This window comes from Eleutherodactylus coqui, chromosome 3 (genome assembly GCF_035609145.1).
Source record: "Eleutherodactylus coqui strain aEleCoq1 chromosome 3, aEleCoq1.hap1, whole genome shotgun sequence".
Taxonomy (NCBI): domain Eukaryota; kingdom Metazoa; phylum Chordata; class Amphibia; order Anura; family Eleutherodactylidae; genus Eleutherodactylus; species Eleutherodactylus coqui.
The window spans coordinates 69,609,888-69,634,341 of record NC_089839.1 but is presented as its reverse complement, the minus strand read 5'-3'; the positions used below and the strand labels follow the sequence as shown (position 1 = coordinate 69,634,341).

The window sequence follows — 24,454 nt, the reverse complement described above, 5'->3', positions numbered from 1 at the left end:
CACTGGAAAAAGTGGGAAAAAAGCCATACAAAAATGCAGTGTTTGTTGTATGCTTCATAACTCCCTCCTAACCTGCAGCTAACTTATGGTTGTGGCATTGCATTTTACAAAAAAGATGGCAAGGCTCCATTTACATAACATTTATTACTCTGTTCTAGGTTTCCATCCATTCTCAGCCATCCAGATGGAATCATGGATGGAAACATAAGCTCCATTTTAGCAGATTTCCATTCGTTTCCAGCATTGTAACTGAACAGAATAGCACAGTTGACTTTCTGTCCAACTAAAATGCGTGAACAAATGGAAACCATGATTGGTGACAACATTAGCTGTCAGGATGTCCTCATTGGAACATGTCATATACATGTCTATTATCTGTTTGCCAAATATCTAGATAGACTACATTTGGTGACCTTAGTGACACAACATTTTGACTATTTGATCTATACTCTGAAGTTGCTGACATACTATCTGTTTATCCGAGAACAGATGACAATGACCAGTTTGGTATAGATGGACTTCTTGGGAACATTTTTGTAAAGCGTCATCTTGACCATGAAGCAAAAGCACAATCAAATGTAACTGTTACAGCCAGTAATAACAAGACCGCTCCCTTCTACCAGGTGAGTGATTGTAATGAGAGATACTGCAGTGTATATACTGTATGATCAGTTATTCTCATTTATTTTGGGTGCCTTACATAAAAAACATTTTACAATAAAGATTGTCAAAAGTGACTGCATATAACAAAATATTTTTCTTCTATATGCAATATACATTGGCCCTTCTGTAAAGCAAACCACTCAAAAAATTCAATTGGAATTATTGTGTTATACTTTATTTCTCCTGTAGTGGTACTGCAGGGATAATGAATACTGTACTTGCTGCTAGGTTATTGCAGCATCCCATAGGGAGACCCCGGACACCTGACATACGTAGGGAGCTGGGCGGGTAAAGTACTGACTTGTCACGGTAGCACTAATTATGCTCCATCCCGGAGGGACACACGCAGCCAAGGCCAGAGTAGCACTGCATTCCACCTAGGATACCCATAGGATAGGGAATGCCCACCAAACTGGATAACAGCGGGGTAATTCTTACGCGTGACTCCACCGTTCCTGCATATACCGGTATGACCCTCGGCGGATAAGAAATGCAGCCACAGACAGTTATTTAGTACCACGGGTCTCTGGGAACGGTCAGAGCCTGGTAAAAACTTTACTTGAATAAAGAGTAACACAATACAAGGCAGTTGAATCAAAAACTTCACAGTGCAGGTAAATGAACAGACTTCAGAGATTATTAACTTGCAGTATCTCCACATGGCTCTTCCAGACGTGTGTGAACAGAGATTAATGACTCTTGGTACCTCCACCCAGCCTTAGAGATGCGTGGATGTGATAAATAAAGGGTGTACCTTTACGCGGTGGTCCAGACTTCAAACAGACGCGTAGGAAAATAATAAACCGGATAGTACCTCTGCACTGGGCCTTGTAGAAACAAGTTAGACTTACGCTCTCTCTCTCTCGGGACTCATTCCATTAACATGCAGAACGGGAAATCTCTCCTCCTCTTCCATGCTTCAGCACATGAGGGCTGAAGGTGTCCCCATGTACCTGGAACTCCTGAACAGCAACACTCCTGAAGGCATGGACCAGCTAGGCAGCTTCTTTCCTGGTCTCAAACACTCACATTTAAAACCTCCTCTCATGCCACATGACATACTTGATACATTTACATGCAGGCTTTGGATTTTATTAGAAATTAACCTCTCAAGCACTGCAGCTGTGCAACACACATACTGGAGATGACAAGACAGATTTGCACAGTGCATCGACACAAGAACACAAGACATACATGTATGACATTTATGGAGGAGACCAAGATGAAGTACTGGGTCACTACATTATCACATAGATTATAGTTGATCACCAGAGGGCCAAAATGTGGAACAACCTGTAATCAGCTTATAGTCAGGGGACTCGTTTAACAAAAAAGTGACTGTCCAAATTTGGCAACCCCCTTAACAACTGTTGTTGTAGTTTGCAGTGATAAATACGGTAATGTATTACTATTTCATGGCAGTAACAACTTATAACCCATGGCCTCACATATACAGTAATTTTAATGGATAGCTGTCCCTTCACTTGCAGATTTTGTTCACTTTTTGTTCAAGTTTTTTACACAGTTTTTTAAGCCAAGACCAGGAGTGGATACAAAGTAGAGAAGTATCTGTCCTTTTTACTTTCTGGTTTGGACTTCTAAAGCTGCCTTAAAAAAAGACTGATCAAAACTTCCATCTATAGGAGAGACCTTACTGTCATGTAAATTTTGTGCTCCGGTCAAAAGACAACGCAAGTTAAATAGTAATTAGATAAAAAAATAACAGATCAATTAAAAACTTGGGAGGAAATTCTCTTTTAAACGTCATGCATGTAACTGCCACCTATATTTTTGTGATTGAAGTTATCAGAGAACTGTTTTGTATCTACTGTATCACTATATCTTTACTATGAACGGTAGAGTTAGATTCGTTTCACATCTGCCCGCTGTCCTGGTCCGTTTGGGAGGCAGAAAGGGGGAATCCTGGCAACTGAACGGCTCCGAACAACATCAAACAGTTCCCATTGACTATAACGGGGCCCACACGGTTTCCGGTTTTGTGAGCCTGATTTGCGATGAAACCTCCAACTGGAGATTCCAACGTAGATGGGAACTCGGTCTTAAGTAGATATAAAGCTGAATAAATGTCTGAGTTTTTTATACTTCATAATTCATGAATTTATATTTTCCAGAGTAGAACCCATCTTACTATTTACATACTAGACAAAAATGATAACGCCCCACAATTTACACAGAAAATGTACTTTGCTGAACTAGATGTGAACAGTCCAATTGGAACATTTGTGATGGCTGTGAATGCAACAGACAGAGATGAGGTACTTTATATGTTTTGTCTGTGAGTGTTTGTGTGTTAGAATCTGGTAAATGATGCAGAATTCATTTCATATGGCCACACCAGGGAAACCATTAACCATTTCCTTGTGGTGCAGTTACCATACAGCACCTTCCAGAGGAGATAATATTCTTACTAATTACTATATTGATGACCTACCTATAAGTCACTGTTATATAACGTTAAAGGGGTTGTCCCGTGAAAGCAAGTGGGGTTATACACTTCTGTATGGCCATATTAATGCACTTTGTAATATACATCGTGCATTAAATATGAGCCATACAGAAGTTATACACTTACCCCCTCCGGCGCTGGCGTCCCCGTCTCCATGGCGACGGCTGAAGCCTTTTTCTCTGGTCGCCGCAACAGTCGGCGCTTGCGCAGATAAGAATCTTCTGCTGGCTGTGTCCAGGCTCACGAGCAGTGTCCTGGCTCCTCCCTCTTTTTCGCATCATCGTAGCTCCACCTCCGTCACGTGGTGCCGATCAGCCAATGAGGTGGCTGTAATCGGCAGTGAAACGCAAGACTGGAGAAGAAATCCACGGTGCACCATGGGAGAAAACCGCGGTGCACCTTTGGGAAAGGACCGGTGACCATCTTGAAAGAAGAATTTTATAAGTTCATGAAATGCTGAATTGGTGAGTAGAAACCATCTTTAAAAACGCTTTCCGCGGGTACATTGTGATGTTTGCTGTAGAAGGGGGACTGGACAGAGAAAAAATTTTCGATTTTGCCTCGGGACAACCCCTATAATATATATTTTGTTGCAGGGCAATAATGGAGTAGTTGAGTACTCGCTGTTGTCCAACTTGTCATCTCCCTACTTCCTGGTTGAAAATATAAGAGATGGAAAAATAATTACTGCTACAAACCATCTGAAGCCTGGCGAGGTCAAGCTGTCTGTGGTCGCTAAAGACAAAGGCTCTCCTTCATTGAGTAACATAGCCTCAGTCATGGTCAATCTGGTAAATAAGACGGAAACTTCACCCAAATTTAGTCCTAATGAAGTAAGGTAGGTTATTTTCTTAAATGACATTGGTGTTGTCATGTAAATGAATATGCAAATAACATATAACCAGACAAGAAGCAACATGGGACTGCCCACTTGCCATTTTAGACAGTTTTTCATGTAATTTCAGCTCACCTAATACCACAATCTGTTAAGATAAAGTTGACATATGCAGCCTACATGATATCATTTAAGCATTCCCCTCCTCCATAAAGCCACACCCCTTTCCAGAAATGCCACACCCCCATTTCGGACCAGTCAAAAAAAGTATTAATTAAACGCAATCATAAATAGGGTGCAAAGCATGTAAGACAGATTTCCAGTGCAGTTTACTCCAGAAAACGTACCATTTTCAGTAATAAATGTGCTGCATTATTTTCCTAAGGTCATGCAGTGGGTTCTGTATTTTAATTCTTTCTCATCCAGGGCTGATTGATTGAGATGCACAGGTGTGACTCCTTTTTGCACACAAGTATTGAGGCTATGACCATGTAGAACCTCTTGGCTAATTAGGCTGGGAGGTTCTGTCATTATAATACATACAACAGCATTTTGCAGGTGCTCTTAATGAATGTATTCTCAAAGTAATGACAATAAATCAATAGCAACACCCGATAATTATCAGAAGTCAGTGATTATAATGAACTATCATATAGTTCCATGGTATCCAACCTATCTTTGATTACTGGACTTCAGGATAGGCATGTCATATTAAACAGCAGCGAATCAGTGGTTGCAGCCATAGTGCCAACATGATGGCATGTCAGCACTGCTACAGGTGTTATGAGATTTCAAGCAGTGTGTTCTAGATGTGCTGGTGCTGATGCATTCTGCAGAATTGTTAAGAAAAAAAAGATAAGAAATTTCAAACCTCCGGGGCAATGTTTTATCTATATTCATCACGACTGACATTTATGTCCAATACATTTGCTGATGCTCTTTATTTTCAGCCAATACAGCCAGCAAAATGCTAATTTCATTGGAAAATTAGGGACAATTGCGAAGGATGTTGCTGCGGCATACTGGCAGCAATCAGAAAGTGGAGCGGAAGGGACATCATGACCTCAACCCCGGCCCACATGACCACACCTTCAGCACTGTCATTGCATATATTCTATTGGGTGTTGTCTATCAGGAATCCCTCAGTAATTAATGTTCCATTCTTCTATTCCGCACTGCAATATTTCTTGTGGTGTATGGACTGATTGAACAACAGGGATTTTTTCCCCTAGCTAGCCAAATAAAAAGAATTAAAAAAAAAAGATGTGGTTGCATAAATATGCACACCCTAAAACTAATACTTTGTTGATGTACCCTTTGACTTTATGACAGCATTTGGTCTTTTAGGGTAGTGTTTTAGGGTAGTCTTTCAGCACGGCACATCTTGACTTGGCAATCTTTGCCCACTATTCCTTTCAAACGCGTTCCAAATCTGTCAGATTGTGAGGGCATATTGTGTGTAGCGTCCACTTCAGGTCAACCCACAGATCTTCAATGGGATTCAGCTCTTGAATCTAGCTGGGCCACCCCAAAACTTCGATGTTGTTCTGGTGAAGCCATTCTTTTATTGATTTGGAGGTATGTTCTGGGTCATTGTTGTGCTGAAAGGTGAAATTAGTCTTCAGCTTTTTAACAGAGGCCTGAGTATTGTGTACCAAAATGTACTGATATTCCAGTGGAATTAGCATTTTTTTGTCTCTATTGGCTGAAAGTAAAGATGATCAGGAAATGGATTGGGGTGTGAAGACTTTTTAGATCCATTGTGCAGATGGAGGGTAGGGAAAAATATAGAACAGATGGAAAAGTAATATTACTTTTCCATCTGTTCTATATTCTTCCCTATCCTCCATCTAGGGACAGGCTAGGTCCTCCTAGACTTGGAGCAAGGTAGCCTTTATTATTGGGATGATCACCTTGATTTCAGGATGGGTCTGCCATGCCAAAGTTGATTAGGCAAAATGTTCCCACTGTTATATTGGTGTTTCATCTATTTATTACATGTATATATTGATCTATAATGGACATTAAGTATGTCTTAGGACTCATGTCCACCGGCGTATGCATACAGTTTTACACATACGGAGCCGTTCTGCTCTGCTGGGAGAGAGCCAGCAGAGATCACTTACCGGTATGCACTGTGCATGTCCGGGAATCTGACATCATGGACATGTGCAGTATTTTTTTCGAAACGCTGCCCTTTTGCAATGCCTGCATAGGGGCAGCATTTCGATACGGAGCCTATAGAAGGGCTCCATACCATACGCAGAGAAATAGTGCATGTTGCAATTTATTTCTCTGCCGTATGAAAACACTGTGTCCACGCTGGTGTGCATAGCAGAATGAAAGTCCATTGACTTTCATTGCCTCCTTTCACTGCGTGTCACACACGCATGATACGCAGTGAAGAAAATGCCCATGGACATTAGCACTTTGTCTGACGTGTAGGTGATGTCCATGAAGGGTGCCATACATGTTCTTGCCCTGCATGAACCTAAAAAATGTCCATTTCTCTATTAATGTATCTTATTTTACTATTATTTGGAGAAATTTAGCACAAGCTTTATAGACATTTTGTTACAAGCAATTCACAGAAAGGTCTTGCCATTGGATTTTTGTAGCAAAATAAGCTTTCAGTGATTTTTGTATGGAGATTAGTCTTTAATTTTAATATCTAACTCTTATTGTTCAGCACAGTTCTTAAGAAAAACAAACCCAAAGAAGAACCTGTTTTTACGTTTTCTGCTCAGAATGCTGTAGGAAAAAATGTTACATACAGAATTGTTGCTGGTAATGACAAAGGTGAGTATAATCTATCATCATTTCAATTCTATAAGTCATCAAGAAGTGATTTGCTTGTAGTATATTGGTACAAAGAAGAGACAAGTATCTAGGAACAAGAGACGAGTGGAATGACCATCCCTTTCCCTGAAACAGTAGAAATCAACGGCACAGTCAGTAGCTTAAGTCAATACCGCTCTCCGTGATAAGAAAGGTCACGCCCACTGGGACAGACTAGATAGGCTGAAAACACAGAGACGCGACATGGGGAATGGAAACCTCCAGCCATACACATAAAGCATGCATACAGATCACACACACGGTGGCATTTTTGAATTTAGGCATATTTGAATTAAGCAGATTTAAATTAAAGGGGTTGTCCCGCGCCGAAACGTTTTTTTTTTTTTTTTCAATAGCCCCCCCGTTCGGTGCGAGACAAACCCGATGCAGGGGTTTAAAAAAAAAACCGCATAGTACTTACCCGAATCCCCGCGCTCCGGTGACTTCTTACTTACCTTGCGAAGATGGCCGCCGGGATCTTCACCCACGGTGGACCGCAGGTCTTCTCCCATGGTGCACCGTGGGCTCTGTGCGTTCCATTGCCGATTCCAGCCTCCTGATTGGCTGGAATCGACACACGTGACGGGGCGGAGCTACGAGGAGCAGCTCTCCAGCACGAGTGGCCCCATTCAGAAGGGAGAAGACCGGACTGCGCAAGCGCGTCTAATCGGGAGATTAGACGCTGAAATTAGACGGCACCATGGAGACGAGGACGCTAGCAACGGAACAGGTAAGTGAATAACTTCTGTATGGCTCATATTTAATGCACGATGTATATTACAAAGTGCATTAATATGGCCATACAGAAGTGTATGCCCCCACTTGCTTTCGCGGGACAACCCCTTTAAGCGGTTATATATGAAAATACATTACATTAGACTATAAAAATACATTGACTTTTGAGAGCATGAGAGAATAACCACACTATAATAAACATTTTCACCTGCAGATTACTTAAACATTATAAAGTTGCAAACATTTTCAAGCAATCTAAAACTTTTCAATATGAAAAACATGCATTGAACTATGAAAAGGGAAAGACTTTTGAGTCCTTTTTTATATAAGTGGCTTAACTTTTAGGAGGTAGAACAATAAGAGTCTCTTACAAGAATAGTTCATTCTATATAAAATTAAAGTCATTGCTGGGTAATAACAGTCTCCCAACAGCAAATCTCTGACTTCCCTCACTGTCAGAGTCAGACACTGTAATGACAGACAGAGACCAGTTACTTACTGACACCTCCACCACAGAACCTTCCGATAAACTGCGTCGTAGACTCGGACTAGCCTCCTCGCCACCTTTAGATACCACTGAGTTGGTAGTAGAGGGAGAGACTGGTACAGAACTCCCCTTTAGAAGATGAAGAGTCTAGGATGGTGATTGGGGATGAGGCAGGTCTCCTCATAGGTGGTCGCACAGATGGGCCGGGCACGGCCTGATGTTCTCCAGCAAACTGGAAAGTGAAGTTGGAGTCTTCAAATTCAAACACAAAAGACCATAACAGTTCCAGGATATACTCCCTCACAACTGAGTTGCGACGGTGAATGAGTATCCACAGTGGGTACTCCGCCTGAGCAGTCACGTTGTCTCTTCTAAAGGTGTAAAGAGGGTGCAGGGGCTCTGTGGCATCCCTGGTGGCCTGAACAGTAGGTGAAGTAATGGTGGGTAACCATGTTAAATGGGGATCTCCCTTCCAATAGAAGGGTTGTGTGCTGAGGGATGCTCCGATAGCAGCACTTGGGATAGGGCTTAGTCTCAGGTGTCTGCCCACTGTATCCATCCTACTCAGCTGAAGTTCTTTGAAAGTTTTACATAAGGAATCTGTAGCCGCAGGTAACTTCTTCCCTTGAGGGTTGCTTTGAGTCACTTTGATGGGGGGGTCCATCCCTCTATTTCGAGCTTGGCCAGGGCACAGTCTTTTTGGCGCCAATAAGCTGGCAGGAAGGTTTTGGTGAGAGTGAGCTGGAGAGAGGAGAGCGTTAGAGTTTGGGTGCCATTTTGAGCAGTCCCAGGTGGAATGTGGAGTGCAAACATTTGTAAACTGTTAGAACACTGTACATCTTTAGATCTCCTTTTGGACGGTACTTCTGCCATAGAGCAGGCAGGGTTATACGGCACAAAGGATTCAATCCTATTCATAGGACACATGGCATACACTGAGGAGCTGGGACACACGCAGCCAAGGCCAGGGCAGCACTGGGCCTCTTCCAGACACGCCTAGAATAGGGATACCCAATAGATGGTAGAACAAGGAAAGAGTTTGTCACAGGTACACACCAGAATAAACTCTGGCGGAGAATAAAATGAGCTGCAGACAGATATGAAGTACCTCAGGTCCCTGGGAACAGTCAGGTCCTGGAATAAATTTTACTTGGCAAATTTCAACAATACAAGGCACAATTTAGAGAAATGACAGTGCAGGAAATTAATAGACTTGAACAGTAGTACCTCCACACGGTGATCCAGACTTCAGAACACCCGTGTGTCAATGATAGACTTAGGAGTACCTCCACTCAGTGATCCAGACTTCCAGACAGCCGGGTGTGGAAGACAAAATGGGTGTACAGTACTTCTACATGGTGATCCACTAGATCTGGATGGCCGAGTAGCAAATTATCATGTAGACAGTACCTCTGCACTGGGCCTTGACAAGCACTCACAGTTGCTCTTGCTCTGGCTTAGGTAGGGCTAACTTCTTCCTCCACACATGCACATCCAAGCTAGGAAAACCTGAGGGCTAAAGGTACCTCTATGTAGCTAGACCTCTTGACTACAACTCCAGAAGACATGGACTCTCTTCCCGCTCTCAAACACTCACTTTTATAACCTCTCTCAAACCACGTGACAGGACATGAATTTATACATTTACAGATAGTCTCCAGGCTTTGCAAACACTTAACCTCTCACTTGCTGTAGCAGTGCAATACACATAACAGAATGACAAGACAGTTTTGCACAGAGCATCTACATAAGACATTACATGTATGACATTATGGAGGAGGCCAGGAAAGCATGTACTGGGCCACAACAGTTATGTTTTGTATTTGACAGTTTTTTGCAATGGGAGAGAAATAATGTAATATATAGACAATTTGGGCTTTTTAGTATGCAGCGATGACAATTATGTTTATATTTCTTACTCTTTTGGTCATTTTGTGAGAAAAAGGAGAAAATGTTTGTTTTTTTAATTTTTATTTTCAATTTTTTTTTAAATTAAGTCCATCTCAAAAGGTGCAGATTTAACTGTGGTTTTTGATGTAGATTTTTTGCAGTTTTAGGCCTTAGTCAGACGGGCGTTTTTTGCCGCGATTTGCGGATCGCATGACGGATGCGCATCCACAAATCGCGTGACCGGTGCGCGCAAGTCGCCCGCAAATCGCCCGAAAATCTGCTCCTAGCCACGTTTCATTAGAAACGGGCCGGAGCTGTCCAGCGCATTGCATTCAATGGAGACGGCAATACAGCCGTCTCCATTGAAAGCAATGCACTGCGGGCGAGCCCGGGATGAATTGTCGGTAAGGGCTTAAATATATAAGCCCTTACCTGCAATCCATCCTAAAATGTGTTAAAATAAAAAAAAATTGCATTCTCACCTTCTGCCTGCAGCTCCGGGCAGCCGTCCTGCAGTGGGTGTGAAGGGGGTGTGAGTCAGACCTGCCCCCTGATTGGCTCAGCGCTGAGCCAATCAGAGGCATGCCTCACTCACACCCATTCATGAATTCATGAATGGATGTGAGTCAGACCTGCCCCTGATTGGCTCAGCGCTGAGAGGCAGCAGTCACTCACCCATTCATGAATTCATGAATGGGTGTGTGAGTGAAACCGGCCTCTGATTGGTCAGGCTGTGACCAATCAGAGCAGATCATTCAGCAGGCGGGGATTTTAAAGCCCCGCCGGCTGAATAGTGCCGAGAAGCAGTTCAGGAGAACTGACAGCGGCCGCGGCTGGACTCCGGCTGCAGCGGAAAGGTGAGTATACAATTTTTTTTATTTTAACACATTTTAGCATGAATTGCAGGGAAGGGTTTATATATTTAACCCCTTCCCGACAATTAACCCCGCGCACGCCGGCAGCCCATTGCTTTCAATGGAGCGGCTGTATTGCCGCTCCATTGAATTCAATGGGCAAACATCGTTCTTCTCTGCCACAGCGAAGCAATGGTTTTAAAAAATCGCCGGACGCATGCGCATGCGCAAATCGCGGCAAAAAACGCCCGTCTGACTAAGCCCTTAATGTGTTTCCGCTGTTAAAACTGCAGCAACATAGATGTATATGCGGTATTATACGTCTCCTACATTTTTTTGGGCAAAGTCAGCGGTATTTCCTCATCATGCTGCTGAGGAATTAGTATAAATATGTGCTCTTTCCCTGCATTAATATGCAGGAAAATAGAGCAAGCTGCGTATTTTCTCGTGTGAACAATATGTGTGCGCAAAATATGCTCATATGAACAAAGCCATTGAAATCAATGGGTTTTATTCAGTGCGTATTGCGCCCACAAGTTTTTTGTGCACAGATACATTCGTGGGAATGCACGTTTTTTTCACGTGCACGTTCTCTGCATCTCGCCATCGGACAGAACTTGTGTGTGAAAATTGCATACACATGTCGGGTTTCCTAGACTCTTATCTCCCACAGGTGTGTTTGTTGGGAATCATAGACTCCTTATGGTTGGGTTCTTATTAGAGATGAGCGAACGTACTCGGATAAGCACTACTCGTCCGAGTAATGTGCTTTATCCGAGTATCTCTCCGCTCGTCCTGAAAGATTCGGGGCGCTCCGCTGCTGACAGGTGAGTCGCAGCGGGAAGCGGGGCAGAGCGGGCGGGAGAGAAGGAGAGAAAGATCTCCCTTCCGTTCCTCCCCGCTCTCCCCTGCAGCTCCCTGCTCCACAGCGCATCCCGAATCTTTCAGGACGAGCGGAGAGGTACTCGGATAAAGCACATTACTCGGACGAGTAGTGCTTATCCGAGTACGTTCACTCATCTCTAGTTCTTATGCATGTAAAGTTCTTATTTTGACATGGAAATCTATGGATACCCCATCTATAAATCTATGGCTGAAGCTTGTTAATTCATATGAGCCATGCTAGAAAATACTATACGTCCACAGAAACTTGATAAAGTCTGGGCGGACTGGCTTAAGGTCCCTGCTTCTGCTATCAGGATGGGGTTTGGGAATTTCGGGGATGAGGTAGGCTGCCATGTTACGTTATGTTAAGTTTTATGTGTTTTTTTTGTAATGTTCTGGCTTCGACAAGTAATACCCATACGAAATACTCTGTATACATAATCCTTTTTTTTTCATTTACTCATTGATTCCTTCACATTGCTAGGGTGGCTTCAAATCTGCTGCGGGAATTCCACTTTCCTGCTCCGTTCGGGAGCAGGACACGGGAATCCCTATGGCCGAATGGCTGTGTCTTAGGATGGAACAGCGCCGAACAGACCCCATTGACTATAACGGGGCTCGTTCGCTTTCCACTTGCTCGTCTTTCACCTGGAAGAAAAAACACTGCATTCAGCACTATTTCTTCTGGTATTTTTTGACAGAACCTCCGACAGAAGGTTCCAACGTAGATGTGAAACCACCCTTAATCTCACTTGAGTATGATCTGTTGATTTGCTTCTACTTTGTTATGGAGCCTTTTGTTGATTGTGATTGTTTTTCTTGCAAATGAAAAATAAAACCTTTAAAAAAAATTACAGGTCAGTTTTATTTGGATGAGAAAACTGGAAAGCTATGGACAACGGACAAATTTAATGGCGATGTCCAACAGTCATATAATATCACTGTGGAGGCAATTACACCCCCTGATACTCAAGGTAACATCTCAAAACTATATTGTGGTATTTGTTCTAAGGTTCACTTCTAAGAATACCAAGTTATTCTAATTATGATGAGAATTGCGCATGGAAACGTACTAAATAAATTATGCTGTCATGGAAACCAATCGAATTTTAATTTGCTACTATATTTTGAAAATAATGCAGTAACATTACCTCGTCCATTTATCCACAGGTCCGCTGTCTCCTAATATGGCCCAATTACAAATCACTGTACCAGAATTCAAAGAGGGTCCAGTGTTTGAGCAGGAAATCTATATCGCTACAATAGTGAATACGGTGCCACGTGGCTTCCATGTCATTAAAGTCACGGTATGACACTGCATGCGTCTGTGTGCTTAGTATGTGGGTACATTAACCCTTTGAAATCCAACTTTGGATTCAGGGTTTCCTTGGGGGGTTTTCTCTTTCTGACATTATACAATGGCACCATCTGCTGGGTAGAGCCAGTACTGCGGTATGGGACATGTTAGAGAGGCCCCCCGACAACAGAGCGGCCAGTAATATACAGTAAGAATACCCTGCCAGACGTCTTCCGACATCGGAGCTGTACAGCCTTTAATCAGAATTTCTGAAGACGTCAGACAGTGGATTGGAAAGGGTTAATAGGAATATTTTTAGCTCCGGTGGCTTTGACCTTGAGTATGAATGACATCAAATACACAGATTTTCTAAAGAAAATTTTATAGTCGCTCTTGTAGTAGCGCTCTTGGTGCTGTTAACTGGGCCACAGTATATAGGATAAAAGTGCATTTTTAGGGTTTATTATGTGTTAATCAATATGACTACATGTAATGTCCTCAATAATGGCGCTGCTAATGGGTGCTGCTACTGTGGATTTGTTTTATGTAAATGAATGTATATTCTATTACAAACTTTGATGCAACACATTCACTTAAAAGGGTTTTCTGACACTTACAAAAATTGGCCCAAGAGTAGCTAATGGCATAGAAAATAAAAAAGTTAAAAAAGTTCAGTCTCTCATGGTGCCTCCAGTCCAGCATTACTGACCCAGTTCTCTCCTCTTATGATCCTCGCAGAAACAGGAAGTATTCACGTTACATTCGTTGTTCACATGACTACTACAGTTAATCGCTAGCCTGAGTGGTCACATGACAAGACCACTGAGGTCAGAAATGGGCTGTAGCAGTCATGTAAGTGATGAACATGACATCACCACTTCTTTCAGCCAGGACTGCAGCAGAGGGGACAGGGTTGAAGCCCTGGACCGAAGGAACAGAGACAGTGTTGTCCCAATGGATGTTTTATATTAGAGCCCCCGTGTGGCGCAGAGTGCTAAGGCAGCAGAAATGCAGTCCTAAGCTCTCGCTAGCGAGTTCAATCCCTGGGTGGTACAGGTTGCCAGCTGAAGGTTGACCTCTGAGGTCGGTAAAATGAGTACCTAGCTTTATGTAATAAATAATTAAATTACTAGAAAGTTAAATAAGTTGGCACTATACAAATAACAAGATTTATTAAATGCACTCTGAAGTATGACTTGGCCATGAACTGATAACAGAATCCCTTTAAATGAGTAATTGCAAGGATTGGGGAGGTGTTGTCCTTTCTATGTCTAGGTTATACCCTTCTCATATTGCAGAGTATATTCAATACACTATTCTAAGATGACTTATGCAACAAAACATATAGATAAAGAGCATATTTGTGACAGATATAACATCATAACCATTTTATTTTTGAAGGCCAGAAGTTCAGATTCTGCGTCAAAACTTATCTACAGCTTGGTGGATCAATCAGAGAACACGTTTGATATTGATAATTACACCGGACAGATTGTAGCTGTCAATGTGGCAAGAAAAACTGGACATTTTCACTTCAAAGCACAGGTTACAGACCAAAATGGACTATCTGCCCAAACTGAAGTTCAGGTATGTAAAAATCATGCCCAGTCTTGGCATAGTAATTGTGTGTCATACGAGACAATAAATCAAATAAAAGCTTTGAACTATGCAAATGCATAAAAATGTGTTATGTCGGATATTCTATGAAAACAATTACATTTTCTATTAGAATTTCAGTATCGGCATGTAATAAATAACTTTTTTTTTTTAAATTTGGTTTTTATTAATTTATTCAAATCTTTCCAATAAACATAAAATTACAAGGTGAAATTCCGGCTGCCCGCATCTACCAGTAGAGGTAGATAGGGAACTTCCTATTTTATAGTTGAGCTCAATGTATAAATTGTGTCCAGCACGACTTGTGGGGATGCAGCACACCGCGGGGTCCGCTACAAAATTTTCTGCATGGAATCCGCTTGTAAAACCACAGCAGAAACCTGTGTGAATGCTGCATATTTCTGCCTCGGATCCACATGTAGATTTAGCCCCAGCCTTAATGGGCAAAATCCTCATGCAAAGTTTCCAACGCATTTTCGCTGATCCGCAGCAAAAACCAAATAGCAGAATATCCACAGATTTCTGCCACGGCTTTACAGGTGGATTCCGTGCTGAAAATTCCATGGTGGAATCTGTTGTATTAATATAAGGTGTTGGTGGCTTCAGACAGCCAGAATTTTATCATTTTAATAGGCATAAAGTTAAAGGGGTTGTTCGAGTTAAGGAAACCCCTGCTACCCGGGCCCCCATGCATTAATGTAATAAATTAGCGGTTACTTACCTCTCTCCGTTCGTCCCTGCTGCTGACTCCAAAATTTTACCACCCTTCCTGCAAAAAGTCAAGATGATCTAGAACAGTTAATAATGGCAGTCAAAGAAAGAAGTGAGCTAGAAGGTCAAACATCAAAAAGACAAAGATTATGACAACTGCTGGAAATGATCTAACCACCATCAACCTTAACAATGAAGAGATTGATGCTGTACCAGATTATATGTTCCTCGGGTCCAAGATAAATCGCAATGGAGAATGCAGTTCAGAAATTAGACGGAGAATAGCACTGGGTCGTGCGGCTTTGTTAGGAATGGAAAAGATCTGGAAAAGTAAAGATATCAGTTTCAGAGCCAAGAGCTGCCTAGTAGATGCAATTATTTTTCCCATTGCAACTTCTGCTTGTGAAAGATAGACACTTTAAAAGGATGACGGGAGGGAGGTAGACGCTTCTGAATTATGGTGCTGGCTTGGAACGCTTCGTATCCCATGGACAGCGATATCACTAACAAGGAAGTACTGGATCGTGTCAAGCCAAAAACTTCCTGATAGGCGAAGATTTCAAAACAAAAGCTGTCTTATTTTGGACACATCATGCGAGCAAATGGACTGGAGAAGGATATTATGCTGGGATTTGTCAGCGGCTCACGAAGAAGAGGTCGTCAAAGAATGCCGCTGGTTAGACACAACCAGTTAAAAGAAGCTGTACTGGATAGATGAAAATGGCGATAGCTGATCCCTAGGGTGACGCAGAGTCGGCAGCAACTGAATGGTTAGTCATCATCATCATCAAAATGCATGTAAATGCATGTAAAAATGACCAGTTGGAATTTCTATTGAGTTTAAGGAAAAAAATGCCTGAAAAGACATCATATAAGCATGCTGTGTCTTGATAAACATGAAACCCAAAAACACTACTAAATGCTACTATAGACATTTTTATATTTTACTTTAGACTGTCAACTAACATCTGGTTCCCACATATCCCCCTCATAAAAGGCAGTGCTAGGCGTTGTCTGTAAATCCAACCTAAAGAGAAGTTAGCAAATCTAAAGGCCCATTTAGATGGGACGAATGTTGGGCAAACAATGCCCAACACTCGTCCCCGCATACACTCCTCTTGCTCCCCTGCCCCTCTCCGTTTACTTAACATAGTGGCCGTTCAATAATGAGTGGCTGCTATTTACATAGCATCGTCAATCATTTATGCAGCATAACCGATGGATGATGAGCTGAACGATCATCGTTCAGCGTAAATAGCAGCCATTCAGTATTGAACGGCCACTATGTTAAGTCAATGGAAAGGGGCAGGAGAGAGCGAGGAGAGAAATCTCCTGCAGCCGCCTGCTATGAGCCAGCGATACTAGCTCCCATGCAACTGCACAAAAGCGAGTATGTGCGGGGACGAGTGTTGGGCATCGTTTGCGCGACATTCCTCCCGCTAAATAGGCTCTAAGTTTAAAATCGGACATTTGCTTTAAAGGGGTTATCTGAAATCAAACAAAATGTAGCCAATAAGTGGAAACGCCATGAAAAAAAACAAGACCCATTACTTACCTAGTAAATCGTTGTGAAGTTTTGTTTACAAGAAGAATTCTACATGTACTTTGGCTTTTATTGACAAGCGGTTCAAAGAAGTTTTTGGTTGTCACTGATGGTATATAGAAGATATCAAGGATCTGATACGCAATTGCTAATTAAATTGATTTTGCTAGTTGTTAGTTGTGGTCTCTAAAATACAATACTTTATAGGTGAACCCAAACTTAAAGGGTTATCCCACTTCTAGCAGTTTTGCTGCAGGAAGCCCGGTTTGGCACTGCAGACTGAGTTCCATTAAGTTAAATAGGAATCAGCCTGCAGTACCAACCCAGGCCACTGCACAATGTACGGTGCTGTCTGCTTCCTGCAGCAAAACAGCTCAAAGTGGGACAACTCCTTAAAAAAAACAGTCCTACCTGTACAAAATATTTTCTTTTCTCTTCCAGATACAAGTGAAATCTCCATCTCCTTCACATGATGTTGCGGATATTAAAGTAAATGAAACAGTACAAGAAGTTCAGCAACATATTCCAGATTTGATCAGGTACAGCACACACTCAGCATGCAGATAATAAAACACATGTGCAGCCACAGATCTATAAAATGCAAATTCTTATCCCTGATGTAAAACCAAAGATCAATACATGCCGCTTGGCCTGATTGCTGGCTTTTCACTGACTGATCTATTTTGCATATTCAACTATGTAACAAACTAAAGACCCATTTACATGCAATGATTATCGCTCAAAATTTTGTTCAAACAATGGCATATGAGCGATAATTGTTGTGTGTAAACGCTGCCATCATTTACTCTTCAGCTGAACAATGATTTTAAGGTGAGCTTGAAATCCATTGTTCGGCCATAGAGTAGATAACACAGACCGCATGCTGTGTTCTGCACAGGAGGCAGAGATTACATTGTATTTTGCCGACAGCCGATGTGAGAAAAATGGAAATGTGTGCAGCGCTCAGACCACATGCTGTGCTCTGCAAACAGCTCCATGAGGCCCTTTTACACGCAAATGAAGATGATTAAATGTTAATGGACATTAGTGTCCATTAACACTTTATGCAAAATGATTGCTAAAACTGTCAATCTTTCAATCATTTGAAAGATTCTCTTTGCGTGTAAATGGTCCTTTAGTTAGGAACTACTTTTTCAGCCCCATGCATGACTATAAACTTAGACCTATGGATACATTGTAGTGGCACATTCAAAGCTGTAGCCAATGTGCAAAAATATTGCAAATGACATAAATAATAATAAAGGGGTTGTCCCGTTACTTCTTACATTTAAATGTCAGCTGCATCTGTGTGAAAATAACAAATTCAGCAGTACTTACCTGTCCTCAACCCCAGTGTTGCAGCCTTGTGATTCTCCTGGTCTCTTTAGATAGTGGTAGTCACGTGACCACCGTCTGCCAATCAGAGTCTGCAGCTTCACCGTTCAGAACTCCTGGCCTCATGACGCTCAAGATGTAAGCATTGATGCAAAGAAAACAGAAAGTGAAGCTGCGGCCACCTGACATTAGGGGGCCACCTGACAGCAGGGAGCCACCTGACAGCAGGGGGCCACCTGACAGCAGCGGTCACCTGACCTCTGCTGTCACCAGAAATTAGAAGAACTACAAGGCTGCAGCACTGTGGTCAAGGACGGGTAAGTACTGCTAAATTTGTTATTTTCACACGGATGCAACTCATATTTATATTTGAAAAAGTAAGCAGACAGCCCCTTTATGGCCAGCTTCACATGGGCGAGATTCTCGTGTGAGATTTCTGCGTTGCGATGACGCATGATCGGCTGTGAGAGCCAAGTGGAGAGTGGAATTGCGGACAAGGCTGGCATTAGGAGGGGGGCAAACTGGGCAATTGCCCAAGGTCCCCACCTCAAGGAGGTCTCCACGCAATCTGAAACACTGACTGAACTTGCCAGTGTGGAAGTATACAGACAGGTTGTCGCACCCTCCCTGAGCAGTGATGTGGCAATAGGAGTCACAATTGTGGGACCAATAAGCTAGTACAAATGACAGACAGTGTGCTGCCTTTTTCCTGTCTCTGCAAGAGCCCCCGAGCTGTCATCTATTGAAAATCCATCAGTAGACTCAGTGCGAAACTTTCGTTCACTTTCGCTTGTTTGAACGAATAGTTACATCTCTAAGCACCCTTATGGCCCTTTTACACCAAACAATAACTTTACGATTCTCGTTTGCCTTAACGAACAAGCTGGTGACGTCATCAACAGCTCGTTCACACTTATGAAACTAGTTTAGATAGATAAGTCATCGTTGGGAATTGTGAACTTCTCATTTAGTGTTTCCCATTCCTATTTACTTGTGACTGCATCTAAGACTAGCGTATAGCGACATTCCAGCTACAGATGGCACATTAGTAGGTGACTTACCTTACTACTCTGCTACTATGCATAAATGTTGAAAACCCCTTTTAATTCCGATTGTTACAGACTATTTATAATTTACAGGATGCTGGAACAAGTACTGCAGAGTAAAGTTACAAACATCAGCTTGGAATCTGATGCCGGCAATAAGCAATCTACGCGAATTAAATTTGAAGTTGCTGGAGAGAGTCATGAGGACATGGTCAGGTATTCTTCAGCAGCAACGTGAAAGACTGATAGCAAATTCTAGCAAACACTGAAGTTATTTGTCCATCTGGGTGATTCGGATTTGGATACGTTTGTTCAAAAACAAATCTGATTATTAAGATTTAGTGATAAATGTAACAAATCTGTAGTAATCGTGGACATCTGGAAGGGGCAAACAGACTCACAGACTATGGTTATACTTCCATGAGATGCTTGCAGTTTAGAAACATGCTATAAAGGTGGATATGAGCGACTGCCTGTTTGCAGTGAATGGAGGCGGGCGGCTGGAATGATCTCAATGCGCTCCGCCTCCATTTACAGAACGACTTTTGCTGTTGTGTAAAGCACAAGAGCGATAGTCACTGGAACAACTGTTGAGCGCTAATGCACCCCACAGTTGTACTGTGTAGCCCTTGGTGATATCCACAGTATATGTATGGATGTTCATAGAGACAATATTCCAGGAACTGAACCTGCTGCTAAGCGAGAGGTACCGGATGGGTTATACAGCTGACGCCATTATGCCATGACTGGAAATGGAGAAAACTTAGATTCTGTCCTTTTAACTTTCAGATGCCACCGTTATCTCAGAGTTTTGATAGAGAAACGGGGTTCCCTCTATTCCCCAATTGGTCCTTCTGAAATGCAGCCAAAGGCCTACCCAAGGCCCCACGGTCTGCCAGAGAAATCTATGGTTCAGCTCCTGTCCAATGTGTGAATGATCCATACGTTCTGCTGTAAGGCATATTTCTAAATGCTGTCAACTGCAGCTCAGGCAAGATAACCACCCATATAGGCATGTACAGACAAAAAAATAAAAAAATTGCAATCATAGAAATAAATGTTAAATATTTCAGTTTTTTAAATAAAAAAATATAGGCAATTCATTGATTTATGGGGTTTTGCAGGGAGATAATATTAATGACCTATGATCAGCATAGGTTATCAATAGTTGATTGGCCGAAGTCCGTCGCTCAGGACCCCGACCGATCAGCTGAGCGAGCGCATGCTGTCAGTGCCGCAAATACACACAGAGGTCAGAGCGGAAGCCTCCGTGCCAACCGCCAGCGCTTGTAACTGCAGCCCCGGCTCCCAATGATTTCAATGAAAGCCGTGTCTGCAGTTACAAGCGCAGGCCACAGAGTTTTGACAGAGGAAGGAGGTTCCCTATATTCCCCAATTGTTCTTCTAAAATGCAGCCAAAGGCCTACCCAAGGCCCCCCGGTCTGCCATCATAGTACCTTTATTACACCCTACTAGTCTGTATTCACATTTTCAATGTCTTTTTCCAGGAAGCTGACGGACAAGCTCTCCACAGTTCAGAAACAGCTAAGTTCAATATTTGAAAAGCCGATAAATATTGTCCTACCAAAACTCCACAACTTTGTCCTGAGCACAGGAGCTATAGCTGGCATTGCCACCTTTTTTGTGGTCCTAGCGGTTCTCGTTGTTCTTGCAGCCGTTTTTGGGAAAAGGTAAATTCTGCTTTGTTTTTCATTGGATTAGACAATAGATTTTATGCTAATTTATTTATTGGTTCATTAAATTGAATTTGCTTCACCTAAGGCCAAACAGCTGATTTAGGCAGTGTATTGTATGGAGCTGATTATGGCCTCTACTGTACCTTCATATGCCCCCAATAATGGAGGTTTTTCTAGTCAAATTCCATATGGATCCGACAGAATTTAAATTGTAGCATGCTCCATTACACACTGTATATATGGAAGTATACATACAGCATGTGACTGAGCCCATATGGCAGCATGTGGAACCCATCCTGCTCCATACTCAGTACTTTATAGTGAGCATGAGCACTTAAACTTAAAGGGGTTGTACCACAAATTACTTTGTATAAGTGATAAAAGTCTGATCGATGGGGTTGTGACCGCAGAGAACCTTACAATTCCTAGAACTGTGGTCCCGTGTTCCCCTCTACTCGTCCCTGCAGGCTCACTGCATCCACCCATAGTGATACAGAGATTGAATGGGGTAGCGGTCATGCATGTGCGTTGCTGTTCCACTAATTTCAGTGGGTCTGATGGAAATAGTCAAGTACAAGCGCTCGGTCCTTGTTTCCTTACTCCAGGGGGTGCAGTGATGAGGAGGGGGTGTGAATTGGGACAACAATTCTCAGGATCAGTGAAGGGTCTCCTACCAATCAGACTTTTATAACCTATCTTATGGATTGGTAATAAAAGTCAATTGTATTACAACCCCTTTGATGTTTCTTTTAAAACTGTTTGCAGTCTTGCAAAATAATAAAAGACAATATACTCACCTGTGCCAGATGGACACCCTCAGTTCCAGCGCTGCATGTCCCATTCTCCCTGCCAGGTCTGTTTACATGCTGCAGTTTATATAAGAAACATTACAGGCGGCTGTGGCCAATCAGAGGCCACAATGGTACACTGAGATTGGTTGCAGCAGCCTGTAGCATTCTGTATATAGACTGACTTCAACTTGCAAGCAGACCCATTGGCAAGAACAGGTGATGCAGTACTGGAGCAGCAAGGGTCCATCTAGGACTGGCGAGTTGTGCCAAGATTCCCTGTTCATTTGCCCTGTTCTCTAATACTATAAATATTAGTTTGGCCACAGCTTTTCTCAGCAAAATCACCTGTTTGTCAGGGGTGCCGATCAGCTTATCACCCCATGGCCTCCATTCTCAAAGGGATTGTGCATCTTGGCACAACCACTTCAAGTCAGAAAACAGCTTTGATGACTCTATGCATTAAATTGTTAAAGAATAAACTGTCAATAAACTGTCATAGAGCACCTAAGACACGATGAAGTCATTTGTACATACAGAACTTACCTATTTTCTACTGTTTATACTCTTTTTAGTAAAGCTTCCCAACTGGGCTCCAAGACGGCAAGCAATGAATCCATTGATGGGATACCTTCAGAAAGTAATGACCCAAAAATAGACAATGGGTAAGCTTAAAGTGTTACTTGCCATAGTGTAGCTTTACATGTGACAACTAGAGATGAGCGAGCATACTCGCTAAGGGCAATTACTCGATCGAGCATTGCCCTTAGCAAGTACCTGCCCGCTCGGAAGAAAAGATTCGGCTGCAGGCGGTGCGCGGGGAGCTGCGGGGGAGAGCGGGGAGGAATGGAGGGGAGATCTCTCTCCCCCCCACTCCCCCCTGCTCACTGCCGCAACTCACCTGTCACCCGCGCCGGCAGCCAAACCTTTTCTTCCGAGTGGGGAGATACTCGCTAAGGACAATGCTCGATCGAGTAATTGTCCTTAGCGAGTATGCTCGCTCATCTCTAGTAACAACTATTGCCTGTATAATTGCTTGATAGAGAGAACATAAGTGAAAGTTGTAAACATATTAGGAGCCTGGACAAGAACAAAAATGGCTGTACCGTTTCTCTGACTACCTGATGGACATTGTGCATTACTATGCATCAACATTCTAAGACACTACACCTACTTTGATTGGCCAGTCCAGCCCGTGTGAGCGGTACTGTTGTACCTTGACGCCAGCAGAAGCTCGGGGCTGGCCAGGCTTTGGTGGAGTGAATGCCCCCTGTCCGGCCCCTAGCTTCCGATTGGCTACTACTGTGGCAGGAAGGACACTGACAAGCAAAGTGCTCTGCCTACAGCAGGGAACACTGACAGCGGGGCTAGCTTGTTTCCCCCTTCAGCTCTGCTCCCATGCAGCCTGCGGGTGCTGCAGCCAGGACCGCTGTCACTCACCTTCCCACTGCACCCCCCCCCCCCGGATGTCCTGACACCAGGGAAACGGGATCGGGGGGGAGAAGATGCAGTGCTGGATGGGGAGCCGCTGGGATTGGTAAGCGGCAAGGTCCTATCATTGTGTAATAACTTTTGGCTGGGATGGAGGGTTAGGGTTAGTTTAACTGTTAGGCTTACATTATTAGGTGTAAATGCTTTCATGTTAATGCCAGCCAACACTCACATGGAAGCATTTACAGCTAATAATGTAAGCTTAACTGTTAAACTACCCCTAACCCACCATTCCAGAACAAACTCCTTTGACCTGTGCTGGGTCACCAGCTAATTGGGAGCTAGGGGCGTGACAGGGGCGTTCCTCCATCTAAGCCTGTCAAACCCTTAGTGTCCGGTGGCGTCCAGATACAACAGTACCCATGTGAGCAATATTGATTAGAACTACCAGCATGTAGTGTCTTAGACTCCAAATGCATACTAATGTTCATCAAGTAGTCTTAGAAGCGATGCAGCCATCTTTTTTTTGTCCAGGACTTAAAGGTTGCTTTAAGGCTCTGTTAATATCTGCAATGCAGTGTTTCATCAGTAGTTCTATTCAAGGTTTGTTATTTTTTATAGCAAAAGTAGTGTGGCATGCAACTCTATTCTCATTGTTGCAATAACAGAAGCCTCCATAGATCCTCTACAGACTCCATTATAAGTCTGTGGGGTCCTTTAGACAATATTTGCATGTAGGCTACAACAGATCCACCACAGTGTTATGGCTTTCTTCGTATATGTGACCATAACAAAAATGCAATACAAAAATATTGTCCATTTTCAGATTTGACTCTTGCTACATCATGTGGCCATAGAGTTTCTTAGTATTTCCTAACTCCCATAATCAATGACACTAGAGGAGGCTTCATTACCCTAAGCCATAAAAACATATAACCGATAATTTTGGTATTATAACAGAATATTTTATAAAATATTCTCCTATTTTGTTCTAGAGATGAGACGCCAAACATTGATGATAATCAAGATGGAGGACCTAAAGTTTGTGGAGGTTCTAGTGAGACTGAGACAGATGAACATGTTGTTGATAAGTTAAACAAAAAGTGAGTCTTTGCTTTAAATTTTGGCTTAAAAAAATATTCAGTTTGATAACTTTCCAAGACTTCGTTCACATAACATTGGCGTAACCTTTATGGATCATGAAGTATTGTCAGATCGCCATTGGCAAAGGAAAATGCCCAATTCATTTACATCCACCTAATTGAAATGTTACTTTTATTGTGATAATTGATATCTACATAAACCACAAAAATATTGTTAAAATTACAGTAAGGT

At 42.6% G+C, this 24,454-nt stretch overlaps 1 protein-coding gene across 1 annotated transcript in view; it reads left to right on the top strand.

Annotated features, from left to right (window-relative positions):
- LOC136620761 (protocadherin Fat 4-like) overlaps positions 1 to 24,454 on the top strand; it is a 120,594-nt gene that overhangs the window by 58,137 nt on the left and 38,003 nt on the right. The window contains exons 21-32 of the mRNA XM_066595734.1: positions 490 to 623; positions 2,796 to 2,939; positions 3,727 to 3,968; positions 6,655 to 6,764; positions 12,512 to 12,628; positions 12,825 to 12,961; positions 14,353 to 14,538; positions 17,264 to 17,361; positions 19,297 to 19,419; positions 20,712 to 20,894; positions 22,264 to 22,353; positions 24,115 to 24,222. Of these exons, the coding sequence (XP_066451831.1) occupies positions 490 to 623; positions 2,796 to 2,939; positions 3,727 to 3,968; positions 6,655 to 6,764; positions 12,512 to 12,628; positions 12,825 to 12,961; positions 14,353 to 14,538; positions 17,264 to 17,361; positions 19,297 to 19,419; positions 20,712 to 20,894; positions 22,264 to 22,353; positions 24,115 to 24,222 (1,672 nt within the window). The remainder of the gene's footprint in view (positions 1 to 489; positions 624 to 2,795; positions 2,940 to 3,726; positions 3,969 to 6,654; positions 6,765 to 12,511; positions 12,629 to 12,824; positions 12,962 to 14,352; positions 14,539 to 17,263; positions 17,362 to 19,296; positions 19,420 to 20,711; positions 20,895 to 22,263; positions 22,354 to 24,114; positions 24,223 to 24,454) is intronic.